This window comes from Polypterus senegalus, chromosome 10 (assembly GCF_016835505.1).
Source record: "Polypterus senegalus isolate Bchr_013 chromosome 10, ASM1683550v1, whole genome shotgun sequence".
Taxonomy (NCBI): domain Eukaryota; kingdom Metazoa; phylum Chordata; class Cladistia; order Polypteriformes; family Polypteridae; genus Polypterus; species Polypterus senegalus.
This window is the reverse complement of record NC_053163.1, coordinates 138,250,267-138,275,469: the sequence shown is the minus strand read 5'-3', so window position 1 is coordinate 138,275,469 and position 25,203 is coordinate 138,250,267. Positions and strand designations below refer to the sequence as shown.

Here is a 25,203-nt window from a genome sequence, read left to right as displayed (position 1 = left end):
GACTTTTGAAGCATGTTTTTGGCTTTGATGCACAATAGTTAGTCATACTCGTAATGAACTTATGTGTTGTTTTTTTGAGTACATTTCATCTTCTGGTCCTCTCTGTTCCTTTTGACTCACATTTTCCCTCTATATCCTGAGAGCCACACAATCCACCTCCCCGCAGGTTTTGCAGGAGTTTCTTAAATCAGTGCTGTTAGGTGTTTGACAGTTCCACTAAAACAGCTAAAATTCCATACACACTTGTAATTTCTGTTCTTCATAACTGGCCACTGGAATGAGCCTCTGCTCTGTGTTATTCCAACCAAACTTGTTGCATTTGACTGGAAATATTTTTGAGAGTTTTTAAGGCTGTATTGAATCACCATGAATACACTGAAGTGGCTACTAAAAAAATTATTACTTTTTAAGCAAGACACTAAATCTGTTTGAGTATCAAGTGAGATTTAATATCACTGCTGCTGATATAGGTTTGACGTAAGCACCCCTGATCTCCTTGTTTAAGAATGGTCTTTCTCTAAATCAAAGATGAGCTTACGAGCCATGATTAGGGAAGGATACTTGATGAGGTTATTAGTGTAGCACTAGAAGTTTGAATATGTTTAAATTAATACAAATATACAAGATGTGTCATGAGGGTACTATGTGAGAAGTGCTGTTTCTTCATCTGCCTCCAATTCTAAAGAATCTGCTGTGTCTATAGAATTAGGAAAAACAAGTCTGAGTCCTAATGAAAGGTGGTGAGAGACTCTCTTTTTACTGTGATGGATCACTTTATAGCTGTCTGAAGCTTCCAGGAAACTTAAGTGCTCAGCGAGCTTAGTAGTTGGTAGGGTAGTTATTTGTAGTTCAGTCCTTTTTGAAAATAATGTAAAATTACTTTTTTATTTGTAGAGATTCACTGCACTAATACAATCTGGTTCAGCAGAAAATATTAAATAAATTAGGAGCAAAACATGTGCAAAAAGTGTAAAAATTTCTTTATTAGACTAATAGTCTAGTAAATGTTTGGTTTTTCTTTGTCCAAAAGAAAAACTTGAGTTTACAACACTGAATTGAACAAGAACACCATTAAAACATTCCTGATAGAGGGTCTCAATTTTTGTCTGAATTTTAATATTTTTTTCTGTGTTAATACTAATAATAATACATTTTATATATATATATATAACATATTTATATGTTAAGATTGGATGTACTCTGTATCTTAGTTCAGCATATCACCCATAATCTAATGGCAAGACTGAAAGAATTAATATGTATTTAGAAAAATGTCTGCATTACACCACTGATGCTTGTCAAGATGACTGGAGAGCAATGTTACCCTTTGTGAATTTCATACTTAATATATCTCCATTTGAGTATGTATATGAGTTTATAGCTCCACTTCTTTAATCTTGCTCCTTTCCTCATTGGTGCTTAGTTTAACACAGTAACTTTCTACGTTATTTGAAATAGGGAACCTGGTCCGGGAAAACCTGAAGTTGGAGTAAACCACAATCACACCGTTCACAGACATCTTAAGGCCCTTCAGTTTCAGATTAGGCAGGAGGTAAAGCTCACCTACACAAGACATCCGTCTGAGGGTCCCATCCTATAAACTAGCAGTATGTTGTATTGTTCCTTATTCTGTTCTTGAGGACAACAGTCCTGTCACGTATGGTTAATTGTAAGCCACAATATGTTTTTTTATTTCCCAGAAGTATCGGATTTATTCTGTTCCCTACATTCAATCTGTATTGGTGCCTCTGTGGAGTATTTGTTTCATTTGTGAGGATATGGCCCGGAGAAATCCTCTTGGAATCCTTATCATAATATTCATGCTCTGAGGCTTTTGTGGTCTTTTCATCTTCATGACCCACAAAAATGTAATACTGCATTTGAAGCAGGCTACTTCACAGTATGATCTATTATGATAGCTGATATTTTATCTATTTTTCTGGGCTCTTTGAATTTTTCTGGTAGATCGTTCTATTTTTTTTAACTTTTGTTTCGAATAACAGGAAATCCAAATGTGGTTGAATTTTATATATTGTGGCCACCAGGGGGCACTAGTTCCCCAAACCCAACACAAACAGACGTGGACACAAGTTCAGCACAACACACAAGGCTTTATTTCAGTGGGGATCGCTTCCCAAATCGTTCCCAAATCGTTCAGCCTCCACTCCCCCTCCAGCAACCTTTGCCCTTCACCTCCCAACTCTGGCTTTGTGAATTAAGTCGGGCAGCTCCTTATATTGAAAATCCTGGGAGTACTTCCATATCGCATAATTCTGGGCCAGGAGTACTTCCAGGTAAGGCGGGAGTCCTATATAAAAGGGTTCAGCAGTTCCTGCAGCACCCCCTGGCGGCAGCCCCAGAACCCAACAAATACCCATTCCCATACAGCCATGTGCCATTGCACTTTGGGGGGGTTGTCAAATAGCAGCTAGGGCAGATAGTGCCCTTCATGAGCCTTCTCTCCATGTCCTTCCATTTAGGAGGTGAGGTGGCCGAGTAATGATCTCAAGCGTCCCTCACAATATATCTATATATATTTTTATTTTATTTTATTTTAACCTGACCCCATCTTGTTTTCAATTGGTACCACCATTTTCAGTAGGCATTGTTATGGTGCAGTGACTGGATGAATGCGGCATGGCCCTGGAAGTTGAGCCTCATGACATCGTTAGTGCAAAGCCTGTACCACATCCATGTCCCTGTCCAAGCTTCCAGATACATTTTGAAAACATCTTGCACATGCCTTAGTATTAATTTTCTGGTTACATACTTTATGCTTAGAATTTATTAAACTGCACTTTCTAAACTAATTTTTGGCTTTAACACATGGTAGTTTATTGCTCAGGTAACAAAACCACACATTCTATTTTGAAGTAATTTTGTATTCCTTTTAACTCTCATTTTTTTACCTGTGGAAGAATAGTTCTCTTTAGGTGTGCAGAACTGATTTTTTATTACCGACCTGTAACAATGAATGCTAAAGTGTTAGGTAGTTAACTCTCAAGTAAACATAAAAATCCAAAAGGAAATTTGATATATCAGTTTAAAGAAGGAAACAAAAAAACCTTGTAGTGCTTCGAGGGTGCATGGCTGCAACCATTGTGCCAGTATGGGGCTGGAAGGCAGGCACAGCTTCATCGGTGTACATCCCTCCATTTTGACGATGGTTCAAGCTGACCACATCCGTCATGACCAGCAGGCCTGTTTCCTACCAGATAGACAGAGGAGTTAAACCCCGAAAGCTTCCCTGTTATTCTATACAAATTCAATTCTATACCTAGCAACCACACTGAGAAAATGTACTGTATAATCATTGTGAGATGGACATGATACACTAATAGTGAGAACATTAACATTTCAGAGTGTATTGGATTTTGCTTAAACTTGGATATTTAGGGATACATTGGATTTAGCCCTATATAACAACTTTCTATAGTAAATACTACACAAAAGTGTTTTATAAGTACAGTTCTGTTGATAGCTGGAGCACAGGTTGGTGAAGTGACTTGAAGGCAAGGATGGAACCTGCAACCTTAACATTTCCTTCAATGGTAAGCCACACTGTTTGCCTAAAAACAATTTTGTATCTTTTATTCTGTATATTTTATAGAAAATGTTTCTTTTCACTCGTTCATGTTAACAAAAAATTTAAATTAAACACTGGTCAGCTGATTAAAAATGTATCTTATTCAAATTACTTTTTATTTAACTGACATTACAAATTTTAAGTGTCAAGAGCTATAAAAAATGGAATTGATCATATGATTTTGGACGTTGTGTTTTATGGGGCTGCCCCTAATGAAGTTACATTAAAAACATCATCCATCTCTTCATTTGCTAACATGCTTATTCAGTTCAGGGTCTTAAGTGGCTGGGGCAAATACGCCTGCATTAGGCAGAAGGGGGTAACTAGCCCTAGAAGGGGTGCAAGTCTGCTGAAGTCCTTCAAACCAGACTAATTTATAATAATTAACATGCATGTCTCCAGTATTTGGTAGGAAAACCATACAGACATGAAGAGAATGTGTAAACTCCAAACAGGCAGTACTAGAGCCCAGGATGTAAACTCAAGCACTAACCACTGTGCAGTTTGCTGTTCAGTAAACAGATCAAATGCTACCTTTTGGAAAGGTGAATGGCTTTTGGCATTGTATTTGAAAACAGATTCATTTATGCATAGTAATAATCACCTAAAACATAATATATATGTGAACAAATAAATGTCTGCTATAAAACTTGTAAATATAAATCTGTGGTCTGCAACTCAGTATGCTGTCTTTCATCATACAGATTACATGAGAAAAGATTAGTCACATAAATTTGTTTAATAGGCCTGTTCTGTACCAATGTAGTCCATTTAGTACTTTGAAATGATTAATACGTTTACTACAATAAATGTTATCTGGTACATACTCACAGTAAAAGCAAAGTGTGCATCTTTTGTAATGTCCCAGTGCCATGGGAAAACAGAGGAGCGTCGACGTCTTCGAGATGTCAGTCCAGGCCACCAGAAATGGCCATCTTCCTTGGGAGCTCCAAAGACATCTGATACATCAAAGTCTGCTAACTCTTGGAAGATCTGATTCCAGAGAAAAATAAGAAGAGTGACAAGTGTTTTATATTTCAAACTGAATTGGCAGTCCCAATGCATCCAATCATAGAACATTTACCATGTTTAGTTTTGACAGGCTTATGTACAGTATATTTTCACTCATAATTATAACTATAGCCACATATAAATTGTAAGCAGTCTAGCCTAGTGGATAAGCAGGTGGAGTGAACAGTACATAATGCTATTGCGGTTTCTATCACTGGCTTTTTCTGAGTAACATCGCCAACTTCAGCCCAAGATATAGAAATATATGACATCAGTAGTAAGTTGATGTAAAACATTAATGATCCTGGAGATCCAGAGTTCGTTCTCTAGAATCAGCTACTATACCTAGGCAGGAAGCAGTCCACACTCACTCACATTGTCCCCAACTGGACAACATATTATACTAACTGAAAGACCTCCTTTTTAATAGAATCTTTTTAGCACATAGTTTTTGGGATGTTACAGGAAACCAGATTATTCTGCAACACTTGATGCAGACATGGACATCATTTGTAAACCACAATAATCTCCAGGCAGAAGACTAAAATTCTGGAGTAATGTGGCCACAGTTTTATTATGCTATTATTATGGACTTAGATGTAAACTTCTAATCACATAACAATCATCATATAAAAATTAATTCTTTCATTTAAGAAACACTGTAAGAGTTAGACTTCTTATAACATCTGAAGATGCTGAGAAATCAATACATGCTTTAGCTTTATAACAACTTAGATAAGTGTAATGTATTCCTAATAGGACTACTTAAGATAGACAAGCATAAATTGGCTGCGGCTAGAATGCAGCATCAAGAATCTCAACCTAAAAGATCTAAGCACATTTCACTGGTCTTAGTATCATTACCTTTAGAACTGATTTTAAAATACTCTTAACTGTATATAAACTCTGAGCAGTTTTGGCCCTTCTATATTTTGGAGTGTCTGTCCCTGCAGCTGTTTTAAATTTTGGGAGGGATATGGATACTCCAACTACTGATGATGCCTGCTGCATCAAATCGTCTAGAACAGTGCATCATAATAATAATGAATAATTTTTAGCACTTATACAGTTGCATCCGGAAAGTATTCACAGCGCATCACTTTTTCCACATTTTGTTATGTTACAGCCTTATTCCAAAATGGATTAAATTAATTTGAATTGAATTCTACACACAACACCCCATAATGACAACATGAAAAAAGTTTACTATAGATTTTTTCAAATTTAAAAAAAAAAAAAAATTCAGAAAGCACATGTACATAAGTATTCACAGCCCTTGCCATGAAGCTCCAAATTGAGCTCAGGTGCATCCTGTTTCCCCTGATCATCCTTCAGATGTTTCTGCAGATTAATTGGAGTCCACCTGTGGTAAATTCAGTTGATTGGACATGATTTGGAGAGCCACACACCTGTCTATATAAGGTCCCACAGTTGACAGTTCATGTCAGAGCACAAACCAAGCATGAAGTCAAAGGAATTGTCTGTAGACCTCCGAGAGAGGATTGTCTCGAGGCACAAATCTGGGGAAGGTTACAGAAAAATTTCTGCTGCTTTGAAGGTCCCAATGAGAACAGTGGCCTCCATCATCCGTAAGTGGAAGAAGTTCGAAACCACCAGGACTCTTGCTAGAGCTGGCCGGCCATCTAAACTGAGTGATTGGGGGAGAAGGGCCTTAGTCAGGGAGGTGACCAAGAACCCGATGGAGAGAGGAGAACCTTCCAGAAGGACAACCATCTCTGCAGCAATCCAGCAATCAGGCCTGTATGGTAGAGTGGCCAGACAGAAGCCACTCCTTAGTAAAAGGCACATGGCAGCCCACCTGGAGTTTGCCAAAAGGCACCTGAAGGGCTCTCAGAACATGAGAAACAAAATTCTCTGGTCTGATGAGACAAAGATTGAACTCTTTGGTGTGAATGCCAGGCGTCACATTTGGAGAAAACCAGGCACCACTCATCACCAGGCCAATACCATCCCTACAGTGAAGCATGGTGGTGGCAGCATCATGCTGTGGAGATGTTTTTCAGCGGCAGGAACTGGGAGACTAGTCAGGATAAAGGGAAAGATGACTTCAGCAATGTACAGAGACATCCTGGATGAAAACCTGCTCCAGAGAGCTCTTGACCTCAGACTGGGGCGACAGTTCATCTTTCAGCAGGACAACGACCCTAAGCACACAGCCAAGATATTAAAGGAGTGACTTCAGGACAACTCTGTGAATGTCCTTGAGTGGCCCAGCCAGAGCTGAGACTTGAATCCGATTGAACATCTCTGGAGAGATCTTAAAATGGCTGTGCACCGACGCTTCCCATCCAACCTGATGGAGCTTGAGAGGTGCTGCAAAGACGAATGGGCGAAACTGGCCAAGGATAGGTGTGTCAAGCTTGTGGCATCATATTCAAAAAGACTTGAGGCTGTAATTGCTGCCAAAGGTGCATCAACAAAGTATTGAGCAAAGGCTGTGAATACTTATGTACATGTGATTTCTCTTTTTTTTTATTTTTAATAAATTTGCAAAAACCTCAAGTAAACTTTTTTCACATTGTCATTATGGTGTGTTGTGTGTAGAATTATGAGGAAAAAAACGAATTTAATCCATTTTGGAATAAGGCTGTAACATAACAAAATGTGGAAAAAGTGATGCTTTCAGGATGCACTGTATATATTGTAGAATAGAACACCTAGGGACTGCTCAGAGATTTACAGGTCCTGAAAACCCTAGTTTATTTTCTCTAGCTTCCAGCTAGCTGAAGTATTTGCCTTTCCAGCCTCCCAGTTTATCTGACCATAGACTTTGACTTTTAACCTTACAAATATAAGAAATGTAGAAACTGCACACAGTCGATAATAATTTAAGTTATTCTAAATTACTTTAGGAACAGCTTCAATTTTTATTCACTCACACACACACTCACACATATTCACATCTGGCCATTTTAAAGTCTTTACCCAGCCTACCCAATGCTTCTTCGAGATGTGGGAAAGCAAGTAGACTACTGTATACAGAGATGCAAACTCCACATAGACCTGTTTGGACTGTAAATCTAGCATATACAGTGGCCCTAGGAAAGTATTTGGAAAATAAATGTTCCGATCTTAACAATTTTCTAAACTATATCCATCCATCCGTCCATTATCCAACCCGCTATATCCTAACACAGGGTCACGGGGGTCTGCTGGAGCCAATCCAAGCCAACACAGGGCACAAGGCAGGAAACAAACCCCAGGCGGGGCGCCAGCCCACCGCAGTAAACTATATCTAGACATAAAAACTATTGAGTGCAGAGTAAGGAGTCAGTAAGCAGAAAGCCAAAGACTGAAGTGTGACATGGAGAGATGGAGGGGGTCAATACAATACAATACAATACAATACACAGAACGGAGCAAATCCTCAATACAGTATAAAAATAAAAATTTTAGAAGTGCGGAGCAAAATTTAACAGTAGATAATATCCTATAATATGATTTGGATTTGTTTAGAGTCCTGGAGACCTCATCCATCAAGCTGCCTCCCCCATTTGGCCATTCCACAGCTGAAACAACGCTGGGCCAGCCAATCTGATGAAAGGTCCCCTCTTTCCCACGATTCCTGTAATCCTCCATCAGGGATGACTTTACCTTAGGCAGGCAAAACAACTTGGCAGGTGGGCCGTGGCACCAAGTGCCACATTTGAGTACCGAGAACAGAAACCGAATAGGTGAGGGTTAGTATCCAATTATAACTATCCTGTTACTTATGGTTTAGTGCTAATGACTAACAACAGACATGCAGTCTGTACAGTTAATCAGCAACTCTAGTCAGGATATGCTAAACTCAAGTAGTGAGTCTTCAGCCGGGATTTAAAAGCTGAGACAGAAGGGGCATCTCTTATAGTGGCAGGCAGACCATTCCACAATTTATGGGCCCTGTAACTAAAAGCTCAACCTCCCACTGTTATTTTATTAATCCTTGGAATCATAAGCAGACCGGCATCTTGAGATCTTAATGTGCACTCTGGTTTGGAAGTCATGATTAGTTCAACCAAGTAAGCCGGACCTTGGCCATTTAATGCTTTATATGTTAAAAGGAGGATTTTGAAATCTGCCCTAAACTTAACTGGGAGCCAGTGTAAGGATTCAAGAACTGGAGTTACTGTATGTGTTTGTATTGTCTTCTTCTTATAATAATTCTTGCAGCAGCATTTTGGATTAACTGGAGGCTGTGTTTGGATTAACTAGAACTGTGTTATATATAACTGTGTTGCATATTTTTGTTTAACTATACTTGGAACTATACTTTTGTGTTTTTGAACTGTGTGGTTTTCTGGGTACAGATGTCCACTTTCCCAATATATTTAAGTACTGTAAATACAGTATATCTATGCACATATGTACATAAACTGTACATATTTTTATTCACATAGATTTTCTGATGGGACTCAGATTTCCTGCCACACGCAAAACCATAATGTAGGGTTGCTTTTTTTCTGCAAAGATTCAGTGTGAGTGTGTGATAGGAATGTAATTTTGTTTGTTATATTTAGGGTTGGTTCCTGCCTTGTACCAATGCTGCTTAGGTAGGGCCTTGTTCCTTTAAATCCTGTAATGAAAGAAGCAGGTTCTGAAAACAGGTAGAGATTTTCTTAATTTGCTTTAATAAATTTTGCTTTATAATAATATTTCTTTTACTGTTTTATTGGGTCAAGGTATAATGTTAAGAGCACCTGGTGTGGGTGATTCCCATATTTCCACAGGGGTTAGCAGATGAGGGGGGACATCTCCAATAATAAAAGTAGTGTGGTTAGCAGGCACTTGCTTTGGTGATTGGCACAGGTGTATGATTGCACACTAGTTCCGCTTATGCTGAGCGAGAAGTCTCTTTGCTTAATTAAAGCAGCTGCCCATGTGCAGATAAGGCTGTAGACGTGGAACACTATAAAGCAGCTATATTATATTGTTACACACGCACGCTTAGGAGACAGTCAACAAGCCCAGAGGTGAGCGATTTAATAACAGATGAAGGGTTGTTTGATGGTATTGATGACTCTCTCTCTAATTTTCCAGAACCAAAGAAGATAAATAATCACTTACCTACAACAGTCCGTATTCCAGAAAATGGCTTCCCATGCACTTCCTCATCACTTCCGGCTCACAATGATGACATCACTTCCGGTCATCCAATGATGACATCACTTCCGCCTTCCAATGATGACGTCACTCCTGGTCCTCCATTGATGACATCACTTCCTGTATAATCATTCCAGCGGCCATTTTCTGTACAAAAGCATCCCTCATCTCTCTGTATTTTGTCGAATGTTTGGATTTTTTTCACTTTTGACCATACCAAATTGCACCAAAGCAATATACGGGGCCAATCCCCAACTCTTTGAAGTTGTCTTTGTGTTTGACTTATCACAATATATATATATATACTGTGTGTTTGTATATATATATATATATATATATATATATATGTCAGAAACATGCGTTTAGGAGGCAGTCCAAAAGCCTAAAGGTGAGTGAAACATCACGAGACAAGGGGTTGTCACATGGTACTTACCCAGATCTCTTAATCTCTCAGCAGGAAAACCGAAGAAAAATAATACAACTCACTTCTGGGTTCCAAAATGGCCGCCAAGACGTCACTTCTGGCGCCATCCATGACGATACTTCTGGTTCCGTCAAGATGACGTCACTTCTGTCTCCTGTTTTCGATGTCATCTCCTGCCAACCACTTCCTGTCTTCAATTTATTTCTGTATATAAACGCCATTTTGTTCCATGTACTTATGTACAGTACTTTGTCAACTGCTACAATAACAATTGCTTTTGATCATTCAAACATTTTCTTTTGCTTTCTTTTGTCCGTTGGACAATATATGGGGCCAGTACCCAAAACTTCTTCTTGGTGGAGCTTCTTTTTTTTTTCTTGCAAGTATTTATTGCCCAATATATATGTTGGATATATATATATACTAGCAAAATACCCGCGCTTTGCAGCGGAGAAGTAATGAAAAAGAAAAGGAAACATTTTAATAATAACGTAACATGATTGACAATGTAATTGTTTTGTCATTGTTATGAGTGTTGCTGGCATATATATATATATATATATATATATATACACACACGCATATAAACATATATACACACACACACGCATATAAACATATATATATATATACATATATATATATACATATATATGCATATATATACACATATACATATATAGCAAAATACCCGCACTTTGTAGCGGAGAAGTAGTGTGTTAAAGAAGTAATGATAAAGAAAAGGAAACATTTTGAAAATAATGTAACATGATTGTCAATGTAATCAATGTAATTGTTTTGTCACTGTTATGAGTGTTGCTGTCATATATATATATAGCAAAATACCCGCGCTTCGCAGCGGCGAAGTACTGCCTTAAAATTTTTATTAAGAAGAAAATTCAACCTTTTTAAACTGATGGAAAATATACCAATAATTATTTGTTAAGGATCTCTTTGTGTAACACATTGTGAGTTCAGCCCTCCGGTTGTAATATGACCAAGCTGTGCGCTGAGCTTACTCTTGAGCATGCAACGTACAGTTGGCCATGTGAAAAGCAATATTGTCACAAATCTCACAGCTTGGATTGCTGCTGTCATAATCGGTTTGAGTTTCATGGTTTGTTTCAATGACGTTAGTATTTGCAGGACTTGTGTTGAAGTGACATTCGGCATCTGTCAAGTGTTGTAAGCATAAAACCGGTTTCATTGATAACTTCACATCCAGCTTTTGAGAGTTTAAATATTCATAAACATCAAAGTGTCCACTACTCAAATCGTCACCTGTGAATCTAAGATGTTTAAGAGGCATTGGCGGTTCTCCAAAGGTGTAAAATATATTTGCGGGTGAAGGACTGTGCTTAGCATATTCATAAGTAAGGCTGCTACGCTACTCAGCATGCCTCCCATGTAATTGACTGCCTGCCCATATAAGGCCATTCTTCGCTACGGTGTGTTCATTCCTTACCTTGCTTCGCCGAGGAAGCAGCCTTCTCACAGCTTCTGCACTGTTTTATAAACGAACAACATATAAGAAAGTAATTTTTCCTTGCTTCGCCAGCGAAGCAGCCTTTTAATTTAATCCACGGGTTCTCCGCTGTTTTATTGTTCATTTATTATGATTGTTATAATTATTGTGTAGGTATTTTACACTTAGTTTACTGTTCAGATACCCTTTATTTAATCCGCGGCTTTTCTGCTGTTGTTTTGTTCGTTTATTACGATTATAGTTATTTGATTCCCTTTCTTTGCCTGACTGCCTGCCCATATAAGGCGCTCCGCAGTTTTTTTGTGAAGCAGCCTTTACACAGCTTCTTCGCTGTGTTATAAATGAATGCCATATAAGTCCGTCCTTTCTCCTTGCTTTGCGGTTCTCTACTGTTTTATTGTTTGTTTATTACGATTGTTATAGTTATTGTGTAGCTATTTTAGACTTAGTTTACTGTTCAGATACCCATTTCCTTTATTTAATCCGCGGGCTCTCTGCTATTTTTTTGTTCCTTTATTACGATTATAGTCATTTATTGATTCCCTTCTTTGGCTGACTGCCTGCCCATATAAGGCGCTCCGCTGTTATTTTGTGAGGCAGTCTTTACACAGCTTCTCCGCTGTTTTATTCTCCTTGCTTCGCGGTTCTCTACTGTTTTATTGTTCGTTTATTACGATTGTTATAGTTATTGTGTAGCTATTTTAGACTTAGTTTACTGTTCAAGTACCCATTTCCTTTATTTAATTCGCGGGTTCTCCACTATTTTTTTGTTCCTTTATTACGATTATAGTTATTTATTGATTTCCTTCTTTGGCTGACTGCCTGCCCATATACCTTACTCTTATTCTATGTTAATTAATGTTGACTTATTTTATTTTCTTATTGTGTCTTTTATTTTTCTATTCTTTATTATGTAAAGCACTTTGAGCTACTGTTTGTATGAAAATGTGCTATATAAATAAATGTTGTTGTTGTTGTTGATAAGGCGCGCCGCTGTTTTTTTGTGAAGCAGCCTTTACACAGCTTCTCCACTGTTTTATAAACAAATGCCTTATAAGGTCGTCGTTTTTCCTTGCTTCGCCAACTAGGCAGCCTTTTTATTTAATCCACGGGTTCTCCGCTGTTTTATTGTTGGGAGCTCTTCCTTCTTTTCTACGTACTGCGGTCACAGTCAGTTCACGTGATTGCACGAGAGGCGTAATGATGTCATACACAGCTCCGGCCCTCACGGCCGTCGAGCTAACGTCCATTACAGTATATGGAGAAAAATAGGTTCCAGTTATGACCATTAGGCATAGAATTTTGAAATCGAACCTGCCCAACTTTTGTAAGTAAGCTGTAAGGAATGAGGCTGCCAAATTTCAGCCTTCTACCTACACGGGAAGTTGGAGAATTAGTGATGAGTGAGTGAGTGAGTCAGTGAGTCAGGGCTTTGCCTTTTATTAGTATATATATATATATATATATATATAGATGCACACAGTACACGCCCAAAATTCGTGGGGGTTACGTTCCTAGAGCACCTGCGAATTGTGAAAAACCGCGAATTTTGGATGTGGTTAAAAAAATGCCTATTTTCATAGTTTAAACCCTAAATATGCTCCCAAAACACTTTAATTTGATTTCAAACTCAGCTTAATACATTACCTAAAAATAAAGAATGTAAAGGTACAGTAAATCTGTATACTGTACTGCTATGTCTCCCGCAGTGCTAGAATGTAAAATACCGATGTTACTGCAATGTGTACTGTAATTCATGCAAGCGCATTCTCATTGCCAGAAGCCTCAAATGGTGCAGCTTGTTTCGGTGGCTTCCTTGGGCTTTAACCCTTAAACTGCCACATACTTGGGGTTAATGCAAATACTTTTTTGCTGCACTTTAAGTAAACATCAGAATTAACAAAGAAAAAGTGAAATTTTAATGGAACACTTTTTTCATGCAAAGAGCATTACAATTACTGCAACACTAATCATTTTACACACTGCTAATGAACTGTAAAAACTTTTAAAAACTACTGGAACAATATGTACAAAGTGCAATGCTTGGGGCACAGAATTGCACAGAAACACAGGAGATTGTAGAGACAGGAACTTTATTCAAACACTTCAAACAAACATGTCTCTTTCAGAAGTAAAAGGAGCACAGTATGCAGTTAGTTATCGATTAAACAATAGACAAACATCATAGGGCAGCACAACCCCCAACAGGAGCAGAGAATGTCTGGGGAGGAACGAGAAGCAAAGCAATCAGCCAAATAGGACAGGCACTGTTCAAGCTTTTAAGTAAGTGGTAGTGTCGCACGAGAAGCCGCAATCAAGAAGATGGTGATGTATTTATTTTTATGGTGCAGATTCCAGGGATGCATTCAACCTTGACCCGACCCATGCGTAATCACAAACAGAGACAAAAACAAAGCAAACCGGTAATCAAACAGCAAATAAAGAATGTAATGAAAACAAATGAAATAAGAAAACAACGATGCCACTCCTGTTCCCTTTATGGCGATTACACATTAAATACAACAAAGCACAAACAAAACACACACAGTAAATCATGAAAAAGTTCATGAAAAATGGCAACGAATGAAATGTAATAATGAAAAGTCCAGATAGTCCTACGTTCCCACGTTGAATGGGAATGTACAGATAGTCCTACCAGTAGTTCATGAAATGGTGAAGATGGGTGGACGGGATCAGGAGCGCTCCTTTCTTTGCAGGATGGCCATGAATCCACTTACAGTCCTCATATACACAGGCAGATGGCAAACAATCCAAACACACAAAACGATCCAGGACAAAATGAATAAGTACAGGTAACCCAACAGAAAGCAGACAGACAGGAATTTGAAACACAAATTACAAAAGATTTTTTTTTTTTTTGCTTTTGGTCACCAGCCCCCTTTTTAAAAGCCGTGTTGACATCCTTTGACATCAACAGCCCCAGCACCCTCAGCAGAAGACCAATCAGAGCTACTGTAGGGACTGCTGGGAGTAGCAGTTTCAAATTCTATTGGCTACTTTCACCATCCCAAGTCACGGTTTTCTCTACAGCTGCTTCCTGTTCTCTCTACAGTACAGTATTGCCACGAAAAAAGCCATAAAAATTGCGGAGGATATTTGCGGTTTCCGCTAACAATTATTACTTAGGTTCTAAGGTAAAATCAGCGAATGACTGAGGCCGCAAACTCTGAACCGCAACTTCACGGGGGTCTACTGTATATGTATATATATATATATATATATATATACAGTATAATAAAGCATCTTTTTCTCCTGTTTTTCTTTATCTTGGCAATAAGAAGGCAATAAATTCAATATTGTCTTTCTTTGGCAAATGCTCATTAATATCTCAATCTTATGGCAGAAAATCACAAATCTCATCCAATAATGTATCAGCCTTCTTAGCATTTAAAAACTTACATGTCAATTACTATATTTACAATACAAAATCTGTCCCCCTAAATAAGTTACTCATACTTTTTCGTTTTGATGTTTTTTACTGTTTTGTCTCCTGGTTTTCTAGGAAAACTGCATTTTCTAATATTAAAAGTATATCGACATATGTCAACTCTTTAATACATTGCAAATGTATTCCCTTAGCTGAGGTCCAGGAAGCTGGCATTGTATTAAGCAATGTGTCTGTATTGCTATAGTAAACAGTCTTTTCACTTGTATGTCAAATATTTGACATGTCTGACATGTCTATTTCTGCACAAAAAAATGTTCAGATAATTCAAACATGCAGTAATTATAGCCATATTTCTGGCCAAAAGGAAAAAATAGTCTGTTAAATCCACAAAACATCTTACTTTGGTTTTATTACTAAAAACTTGTACTGGCATAATCTGGGTTTCTTACTTTTATCTGCTCCTTTCAAAACAAGTGAGTCAGGTATTTGGTCAATTTAATTGGTTAACCTGTAAATCCTGACTCCGGCTATCATTTCAGGTAGCATATATACGTCTCCCTTTTGGCTGTACCAAACAATATATTGTAGGTTAATGGCTGCATATTGATATTGGGGGTTTAGCGATCAGCTATATTAAATCATTAAACACTGCAGAAGGACTACAAAATGGCAGTGAACATGCCTATCCACTTGGAGTAAATATTGGCTTTTTATGTTTATAATCAATAGTACCTAACAGTACCCTTATTAAAATGGCAACAGCTAAAAATTAGTAAGAGGTATCATTTAGTTGAGTTAGCAAATGTCTAGTAAAACATGAGGTAAAAACCATAAAGTACTACTACTTTTCATGTAGTACTAGTATTTCCCCATTCATTCATTTCTTCATTCCTTCATTGTTAAAAACCCTTAAAGTGGTTCCTAAAAGTGGCAACCTCCTCATTCATTGCTCAGGCAAAAGTAATTTATGTTGCCTTGTCATTAACTTCATAATGTATATACTGTGCAGTATATACAGTATGTGATGATGGATTTTTTGCTACAACATAACTGAAAGTAAAGCTGTGAAAATGACTAAATTCCGTTCCTGATAAGCATGTTGAGCTCCTCTCCTCTGTACTAGTCTGTAAACTGGTCTCACTACATAAGTAAAAATTTTAAAATTAGAACATTGTAGCATATTTATTAGTCTTTATGCAAACTTGTTTTTGTTATTATACAAAGAGTCACACCGGCTAAATAAATATTCTGGGAACAGCTAAACTGTCACAACAGTTTAAAAAAATACTACTAATAATAAAAGTATAATATAATAGTACAATACATAATTACTTTTAGAGGTGTTTTTTTACTAGCATGGTAAAGATTAACTTCAATTGAAAGTCTGTGGAATTAACAACAAAGGATTCCCAAATGTGAATTAGTTCACCCTAAAGTCTAAAATACATTAAACCCTAGGAAACTCCCATAATAAATTTCACTTCTGAAAATCTAGTTTTGCAACTTGTCTCAGTATCTAGCATGCTAACCAATATATCTATTCATTTTTGGCAGGCTATATTGTACTTTGTTTTTGTTTACATGTATTTAAATTTGTTTGCTAAACTTTTAAAAGCAAATAGTTGAATAATACTGCATTGCCAAATTTTTTAAATGGTCAGCTGTTTTGTCACTATTTATATTAAGTCATATATCTGTGAGGCTGGTTAAAAATGATGCCTGAAATGTGCAGCATGGTAGTGACATTTCAGTTTTCTGGTTTTCATAATGTTTTGTGCCTTTGAGTTCTAAATCTATCATTTCGGCATTCCTGAATTAGCACACTCCATAACCTGGTGGGCAGACTTAGCTTTTTGTTGTCCTTTCAAATGTTATAATGGGTGGCTATGTAGATGTCGGAGCATACTGTATACTTATAAGCACAAAGAGCTCTTCCTACTTTGGTGTTCTAAAGGCAGTCTGGCAATTACCTTCATTATTTTCACATTTTGTTTCAATCACAACTATGATTACATTCTAATGGTTGATCATTGCTGTAAAGAAAGATTAATTCCCTATTTTCTTTGACTATGGTTATGTTAAGTCTATACTTATCAAAATTATTCTATATGCATTCACAATGTAGAATCTCTCTTTACTTTCTGTTGTCATGTAAGCAATCCTGAGACACAGCAACTGAGCAAGGACAAAACTTATTGAAAATTGAAATGCAACCTAGCAATGCATCTCTGTTGAAAACATTAACTAATGTAGGTTCTGCAAAATCTTGCTTCTTGATTTTTTTAGTTTTCCCATAGTATTGCTCTCTAAGGACTCCTACATCCTTCTTGATGGATGTGAGTGCTTTCCTACAACTGTCAGCACTTGTGAAATACCAGTGTTGCATCAGTACACCTCCTGTGTGCTGAGATAGATCAGTCTGACCACTTGGTCTTATAAAGATGAATGATTCAGACCCTGACCAGCTCGCACAGTTGTTTGTACAATTTGTTGCATGTATCACATGAGTTACTCTTGGTGTTCTGTAGCATTCACAATTAAAATCCAATTTAAGTAAAATCCTAAAGTATCTGTAATCAGACTCTCTCCCATTATCACCTTTTTATGTAGTGATCCACGTGTGCCTCGCTGGTGGCAGACTTGAGCATAACAGAATTGCAAATCTGATCATTTTCTTGTGAGGTAAAAATAATCTTCTATGTCAGTTTTTCTTCAGTAAGACCTTTTCTTCTGGGTACAATTATATTTTTATCACTATAAAATGTAAATACAGGTATCTTTTCAAAGTAAATCAGAAACAATTGACTATTTTAAGTTTCTTATCATTGACTATTTTGATTAACTCTTAAAATTATATCTTTAAGTAAAGATAGTTGATTATGTGACTTCATATTGCAATGTTTGCTGAAGGACAACCATGTAGTATAGAAAATATCCCAAAGACTGTTACAACAGTATTTCCACATTCCTTATTTATAAATTTACCCAAGTCAAGTTCTTTAAACACAACCAGACTTTTTGGAGAACTCACTATTGAGATCACTTGGATAGTGAGTTCTTCAGCTACATTCCAGAATTGCAACACAAGTAAAATTATAGAAAAAGGGCAAAAATCTTCAGTTGAAAAAGCTGTGCTTTACTATATGACCTTGGAGTATCTCCATTCACTGTTAAAATGAGTAGTGGGCAGAGAGAACCAAGTGCTCACCTTTTCAGTGGTAATCTGGAAACCAGGTTTCAGCAGATACAGACTTTTGTCAATTGATGCCACACACACACAAGAGCTCTTCTCCCCTCTGAGAATGAGGTCCACCACATCGCCAGGCATTGATTCATTGGAGGATAGACTGAGTGAAACCTACAGACATAAGACATTACTAGGTGACTAGTGCCATTATGAATCTAAGTGAGTTCATGCCAGCCTGTGATGCACAATTAAGAAAAGTGTGTTAACATAACTAGCTGCACTATAAAGATTATTCTTAAATCTTATGTTTAGATCATATTTGAAGGTCATATGCATCACTAGGACAGTGGACAGTTAATTTTAGCAGCTTGCTTTCTTTCATAGAATAACCCCACAATAGATCTGGAACAGAGAAGAAATTTCAGGTCCCATATAGGGAAGAATCTTAGAGGGGACGTATGTTAAGTGTGGTTGTTCATGGGAGCATCTCCAGATGCTGATGTTGATAAATGAACAGTTAATAGGGTGCAGTGCTATTAGCAGAACATGAAGTGAAGATCTAAAGAACAAGTGAAAATGTTCAGATGGATGTGTGGAGAGAGAGAAAGAAATATATAGAAGAATGCCAAGTTAAGGGATAACGTGTTGTGTAGGTGATAGGTTTTATGCTGAGAAGAATCAGACTAAGTCTGTTTAGGAATATGGAGAGAAAGGCAGTGGATGCCTGGGTGAAGAGGTGCATCAAAATGTAGGTTTAGGGGTTGAGGCTACTCGGGAGGCCAAAGGTATATAGGTGCTGTTACATTTTATGGGTCTCATCCCAAAGAATGGCCAGGACCATTAAAAGTGGAGGAAAAAAAACTGAGGGTAACAGGCACCTAGGACCTAGGAAAAGACAGTTAAACTGGTGATAATAAACACATATTGATACTATGGTTTATTAATGACCTTATCTGTTACAGACCAAAGAACCAAGTGATTCCCTAGTACATTGCAAAAGAACTCGTGAAAAGCTATGGGGCAGTGCTCCCTCTGTGTATAAAGAGACTCAGATGGATATCAAGAAGATCGTGTAGTAAGCAGGACACAGGAGTACAATGTACTTAGATAACTACAGTGTAATATAGTGAAGTGACCTCTGGAACTTTAAGAACATCCTATGACCTGGGACAGGATCTATAGAAGTCCATACCAATGAGATTTAAAGCACAATGTTATAACCTGAGTAAAGTGAGGGAGATTTATGTGTAAGACAGCTCGCTGTGCCACATAATATCCAGAGATAGTTAAGGATTAGTCCAGTTAGGAACAAATTAATTAGGTTGATTTCTATAAATATTCAGTTTGGAGATTCTGTTGTCTTCCCATAAGTTGAAAAACAACAAGAAAAATACAAGAAGTAATCCTGTTTATGTACTGTGCTTGTAAAGGACCTTCTGTCACTGCCTCCCATTAAAGTGGATTTAATATCTTGTTCAGAGATGGCCCATGACCTGCATTTTGCTCTTGTGGTGCTCCTCCCCAATAGTAAGTTGTGACCCAACACTCGCCCTCCCTTAGTAAAAGTCACCTGGTGCTCAAATGCTGGCTTGACATGGATCTGAATGCTGTCCGTAACACCTTCACCACTTTCTCGAACATAGTACACCAGGAGTCGGCTAAGTGGAACCATGTTATGTGTCACAGGGAAGTGCAGGGTAGTCATGCAGCTGTCTGGTTCTGTCGATGGTTGTTGGGTCATGTCTGGTCACAGGAATAAAGTAAACTTTTACACAAACAGAAAATATTTACTTATCTACCTCCTACAATGCTGACTTGTTTTTAATCAGTTTATATAATTACCGAAACTCAAAAACATCCATTTAAATTTGCCTTTTTATAAAAATTATACCATACTTGAATGGACTTTTATTCCCTTATCATGCTACAGCATGCTAACAAAAAAAATACATTTTACTTACTTGACCCAGTAGGAGATGTGGCATGAACATTCTTGTCAAAAGTCACAGTGGCCCTCCTGCTCCTCTGCAGGGTAATGTTGGCTGCTTGATAGCCAGACTGCACAATGTTGCCACGTGATGCCAACTCATAGTGCAGTGTGAAATCACAGGAGCATGTTGATTTAAGAGCAATCTGTGCCTCCATTCCCACCTGAGCAAAGCCAGAACATGTCAGATAACTCCCTGTTACTATAGAGAGAAGCAGGGACAGTAAAACAGCTCTTCACAATATAGAATCACCATGACAGCTAATACTAAGGGCAAGTCATATAGAACAGTGCTAAGGACACAAACTTCCTTTGCCAGATCCCAATATGGCACCAGTGTGTGGTTTCTATGTCTGTGCATCTTTGTATTTTTCCTGCCACCAATTTGTACAAAGCAGAATTACAAATTGGATGAGATGCCTGTCTGGGGCAGTTTGGGAAAAACACAGATACTTAGGTAATTAAAATAATTTGTACTGAGTTGTGTGGCTCCCTGCTCTAGGTTTGTTTATTTTGTTAAGCATCTTGTATTGGTATTAGCTGTGAAAGGCATGTTTTTAAGTTGTGAGAAGACACAAATGTGAACATTAGAAACCCCAAACAGTAGACATTTCAGTCATTTCAAACTATAGTAAATATGCCATCACCAGGATATACAGCAAACCACTGGTTGGCTATACCCACTGCCTTATGCAGTAGTATCTATTGACATGCATGTGGGCATTCTTATTGTATTCTAATAGTTGTGTGTCAATGGGTTGTTACTGGAGAATTCTCCTATGGGGCATCCTGTGCACTGTCAGGACCTATACTCTTCAGCAGCCCTAATACAGTATATCTACACGTGCACCTTCAGAGGGTCTTCAAATGGCAGGGTTGTTTATTTTAACCTTCTGACAAATGACAAGCCAATCCCTAGTCCTGAACCGCTCTGCTGTATCTTCATCACCTAGCACCCTTCTGTCAGCTTTTAGTAGTTTTAGCTTTATTGGCATGGTATGAAGGAAGAGTCTGAGGTGATGTTGACTCCACAAGTCTAATGCTGGCTACAGCTATGGCTTCTTGTAAATCCTCCAAGGGCAATGCACATAAAAATGACTCCTGCCTGGATCCATTGCTAAACTGAATGTGTGACAGTATTTTCCATAAACAAGCTTCAGCAATTATAAATTTGATTTTCATTTATTTGATAAGAGGTATGCTGAAAAAGTCTTTAAAATCATGAAACAAATAAATAAAGCCGAAGCCAGCTATTTCCCAAAAATAAGTTCTTCAGTAAATAGTAAGCACAGCTGGAATCTACTTAAGAGGAATTTTCATACAAATAAACACATCCAGAGAGAACTCTAAATCTGTTCAACCTGTTTAGTTAAAAGGGCACCTTGGAACTTTCACGTTTCTTCTTAAGGCATTAAGGAATATGAGGAAACAATGAAATACATACATAATATTATGTATGCTTTACAACTGAAATGTCTTATACTGTAAAGTAAGTATTGTTTTCAGGATTAAAGTGGATTATTTTGCAGTTTTAAGTGTTCCTCTCATACGCCTTTCTCCTAACCCAATCATAGCAGAGAATAACTGAAATGAAACACCCAGCAATTAAATAATCCCATATAAAGTCCACCTTTGTGTCCATACCTCAAAGCACCTCCTTCACAACCTCCTTTACCATATGTACATACTCAAGACACACATATATGCTGATATGCTGACCAGGTTTACATGTTAAAATTAAAGAATGAGTTCAGAATTGCTTGAATCCCCCAACCATCTCTGGCCAAAACGTCTGTGCTTCAGTTGTGTTGTGAATTACATTGGACGGAAAGTATTTATCTGTGTAGGTGGATAATAAGCTAATTTAAATGAACTACAGAGATCTCCTAATTTGACTCTGTTCTCACTGGAATTTGATTGTAAAATTCCCCCAAAGACTATTGTTGTATTTATTCATTTAAAATCTTAAACTTAGAGAAATTGCACAAAATGAGAACAGGGTTTTATGCAGACTTGATAGTTCTTGCATAAGAATAGAAGCCTCTATAGTAGAAGAAAAGTCCTTTAGCTCAGAAAATGGTGTACTTTTTCCTTCTGCATGAATACTACAGTGCTCGTTTTTTAAGGGTTTTTGTCTCAAACAAGATGACTCTCAGATTGTTTTCAGCAGAATTGCTTCCTGCTGGTGCCCATTGAACACCAATAACACAGTTAACAGTAGTAAACCCCTGGGCCAAAAATGTTTCTTGTAGCTCAGCAGACTGGTAGATGGTTTTGGGCAGTCTGTGTTTATGTCATTGTGTCCAGGAATAGGGCAGTACCTGAAGCTCATAGCGTTGGTACACACTGCGAATCTCTTTGAACAGAGAACTCCCTTATAATTGGAAGAATGAAACTGGGCACAAACTAGATTGTTAATGATTCTTCTAGATGCCATCAAAAGACTGTTTATCAGGGGAGATTTAGTGAGCATGCTATAAAAAGCATGTGTCCTGGATGGGAATTATTCTTGAAATACTGTATGTTATAAGCCTGTTACATACAAGTAATATGATAATGCTATCATTTCAAACGTCAACAAAGAATAAAGGATTTTTTCCTTTATTTCAGCACTTTTTTGGTGCTCTACAGGGAGATGTGAACCCAGATCTTAAAGCCATTTACACTCATATTGATTGCGGAATTCTCTACCAAAAAGTTGCTTCAGTAGAGACAAATTTAATGGCACCTGTTTTAAGCCTACCACAAGTGGCGTGATGACTTCATTATCCTCAACAGCACAGACCTTAGATTCAGGGGATAATCCTCTCCTCACTAGATTTGTTCTTTTGAAAGATTACTAAAGTCATGATGGACAGAAGAACATTACCACAATGACTAATTCTTAATTTTGTGTCAACAGTCTCAGAAATTACTAGAAGAACTGGTTTTACTTCTCTTTAAAACTAATAAAGATATGTATTGCTGCAGCCACTTTAAAAGCATTAGATTAAATTCTTAAACAGCATCCGGTTCACAGCAAGATGCAAACAGTAAGTTAGTCAATACATAATAAGTTAATTTGCTTTAGCTTTCACCCATTTGTTTTAATCATAAAGTAGCTATATTATTAAAATAATATAATTATTTAAATTTTTAGATTTTGTATTTTAGCTTTATGCTAGTCCTTAGAAATCTTATTACTTTAAAATGCAGTATACAGTATATATTATATAGTAGGAATTTCTGACAGAGCAGAATGATTACAGAAACAAGGAACACAATATCAAAGTAATTTCAACAATGCAGCAACTACAGTAGTTACAGATGTTTTGTCACTGAGTCAAATCATCAGTTGTGCGAACTACATTAGCAAATGTAAAATTAATAACATAATAACATAATAGAAAATGTTACGGCTGATTTCTGAAATTAAATCCACTTCCTATCCTTTCGACCCAGTATCAATTAATGTATTAAAAACTCAGTTTCAGCAGTTGCCCAAATCATACTGTACTGTATACTATAAATATTTAAAGTGGCCATTGTGAGACCTTTATTACATACATAAAATTTAGATCTAATTTGTTTTAAGAAATTACACAAGAATCTCAAATGTACCTATTGTTTCTAAAGTTTAACAGGACATTTAATCTTATCACTGAAATGTTCTCTTTAAAAAAAAAACTTTTATTCTGGTCATAGCATACAAACAGCCTTAACGTATATTGTAAAAGATGCTCTGATATGTTTCAATTTGGGGAATTCATATACTGTATATTTAAGAACAGCTATTCATTACAGTATTCTGCTAATGAGGCATGATAAGCTATTTGAACTAATTCTTACTTCATCCATCCACCCATTTTCCAACCCACTGAATCTGAATACAGGGTCACAGGGGTCTGCTGGAGCCAATCCCAGCCAACACAGGGCACAAGGCAGGAACCAATCCTGGGCAGGGTGCCAACCCACCACAGGACATACACAAACACACCCGGGCTCCAATTGCCAATCCACCTAACCTGCATGTCTTTGAATTGTGGGAGGAAACCGGAGCGCCCGGAGGAAACCCACGCAGACACGGGGAGAACATGCAAACTCCACACAGGGAGGACCCGGGAGGCGAACCCGGGTCTCCTAACTGCGAGGCAGCAGCGCTACCACTGTGCCACTGTGCCGCCCATTCTTACTTCATATTTTTTAAATTATTTTCAGCAATAATGAAGGTAAAAAACAGCAACTCCTGAAAGAAATGTAATTTTTGTTTGACTAAATTAACTTGTAGTCATCACATTTTAAAACATGCACTCTCCAGCTTAAAAGAATTGCAAATGAAAATATTTTGTTAAATGGTAGGATCTTGTAAAGTTAGGTCATTCATTTGTATTAAGCTGAAGTGGCTATGCTTTATTGTCAGGCTGATCAAATAACCGTAATATTCCTATACAGTTAATTCAAATCATAGCAGCAAAGACCACTTCTAGAACTAAGAAGCATTAATATGTACCTTAAGTTCTAAAATCACTACATATATGTCCAGACTACTTAAAATTATCAGGATAAATAAAGTTTTTCTGGGTGGTGCAGTGTTTATCTATGTTACCCTTAAATCCTGTAATGATCTGTTTTCTAATATAAGAGAGGACCTTTTGGCATAAGCATTTAAATTATGCTGTTTATAATTGCTATTTTAATTGCTTTGATTGATTGTTACTAAGTCCCTTTTTTATTCTTGGAAGTTGTAGTTGACAATTGGAAAGCTTCTGCAATTGTCCATTTATATTTCTTCATGGTATTCTCCTGAACATATTGTTGTTTGCCTAGTCCATCATGCACTGCTGGAATCTGAAACTCTAATTTCTGACACTTTACAAATTTCGTTAGCCTTAAAAGGCTATATATACTGAATGTGTATCCTGTATAAGAATGTGTTGTTTAAATCTGAAAACTGCTGGTTGGCTTCCAAACTTGCACCAAATGTTATAAGGATAAACTTTGACACTCCACTTTTCTAATCTAGATAAGAGA

At 37.3% G+C, this 25,203-nt stretch overlaps 1 protein-coding gene across 3 annotated transcripts in view; it reads right to left on the bottom strand.

Annotated features, from left to right (window-relative positions):
• cpamd8 (C3 and PZP like alpha-2-macroglobulin domain containing 8) overlaps positions 1 to 25,203 on the bottom strand; it is a 171,773-nt gene that overhangs the window by 103,973 nt on the left and 42,597 nt on the right. For all 3 annotated transcript variants that reach the window (XM_039766833.1, XM_039766834.1, XM_039766835.1), the window contains exons 14-18: positions 20,168 to 20,357; positions 19,777 to 19,949; positions 18,228 to 18,377; positions 4,418 to 4,579; positions 3,066 to 3,208 (exon numbers count right to left, since the gene is read on the bottom strand). In XM_039766833.1, the coding sequence (XP_039622767.1) occupies positions 3,066 to 3,208; positions 4,418 to 4,579; positions 18,228 to 18,377; positions 19,777 to 19,949; positions 20,168 to 20,357 (818 nt within the window). The remainder of the gene's footprint in view (positions 1 to 3,065; positions 3,209 to 4,417; positions 4,580 to 18,227; positions 18,378 to 19,776; positions 19,950 to 20,167; positions 20,358 to 25,203) is intronic.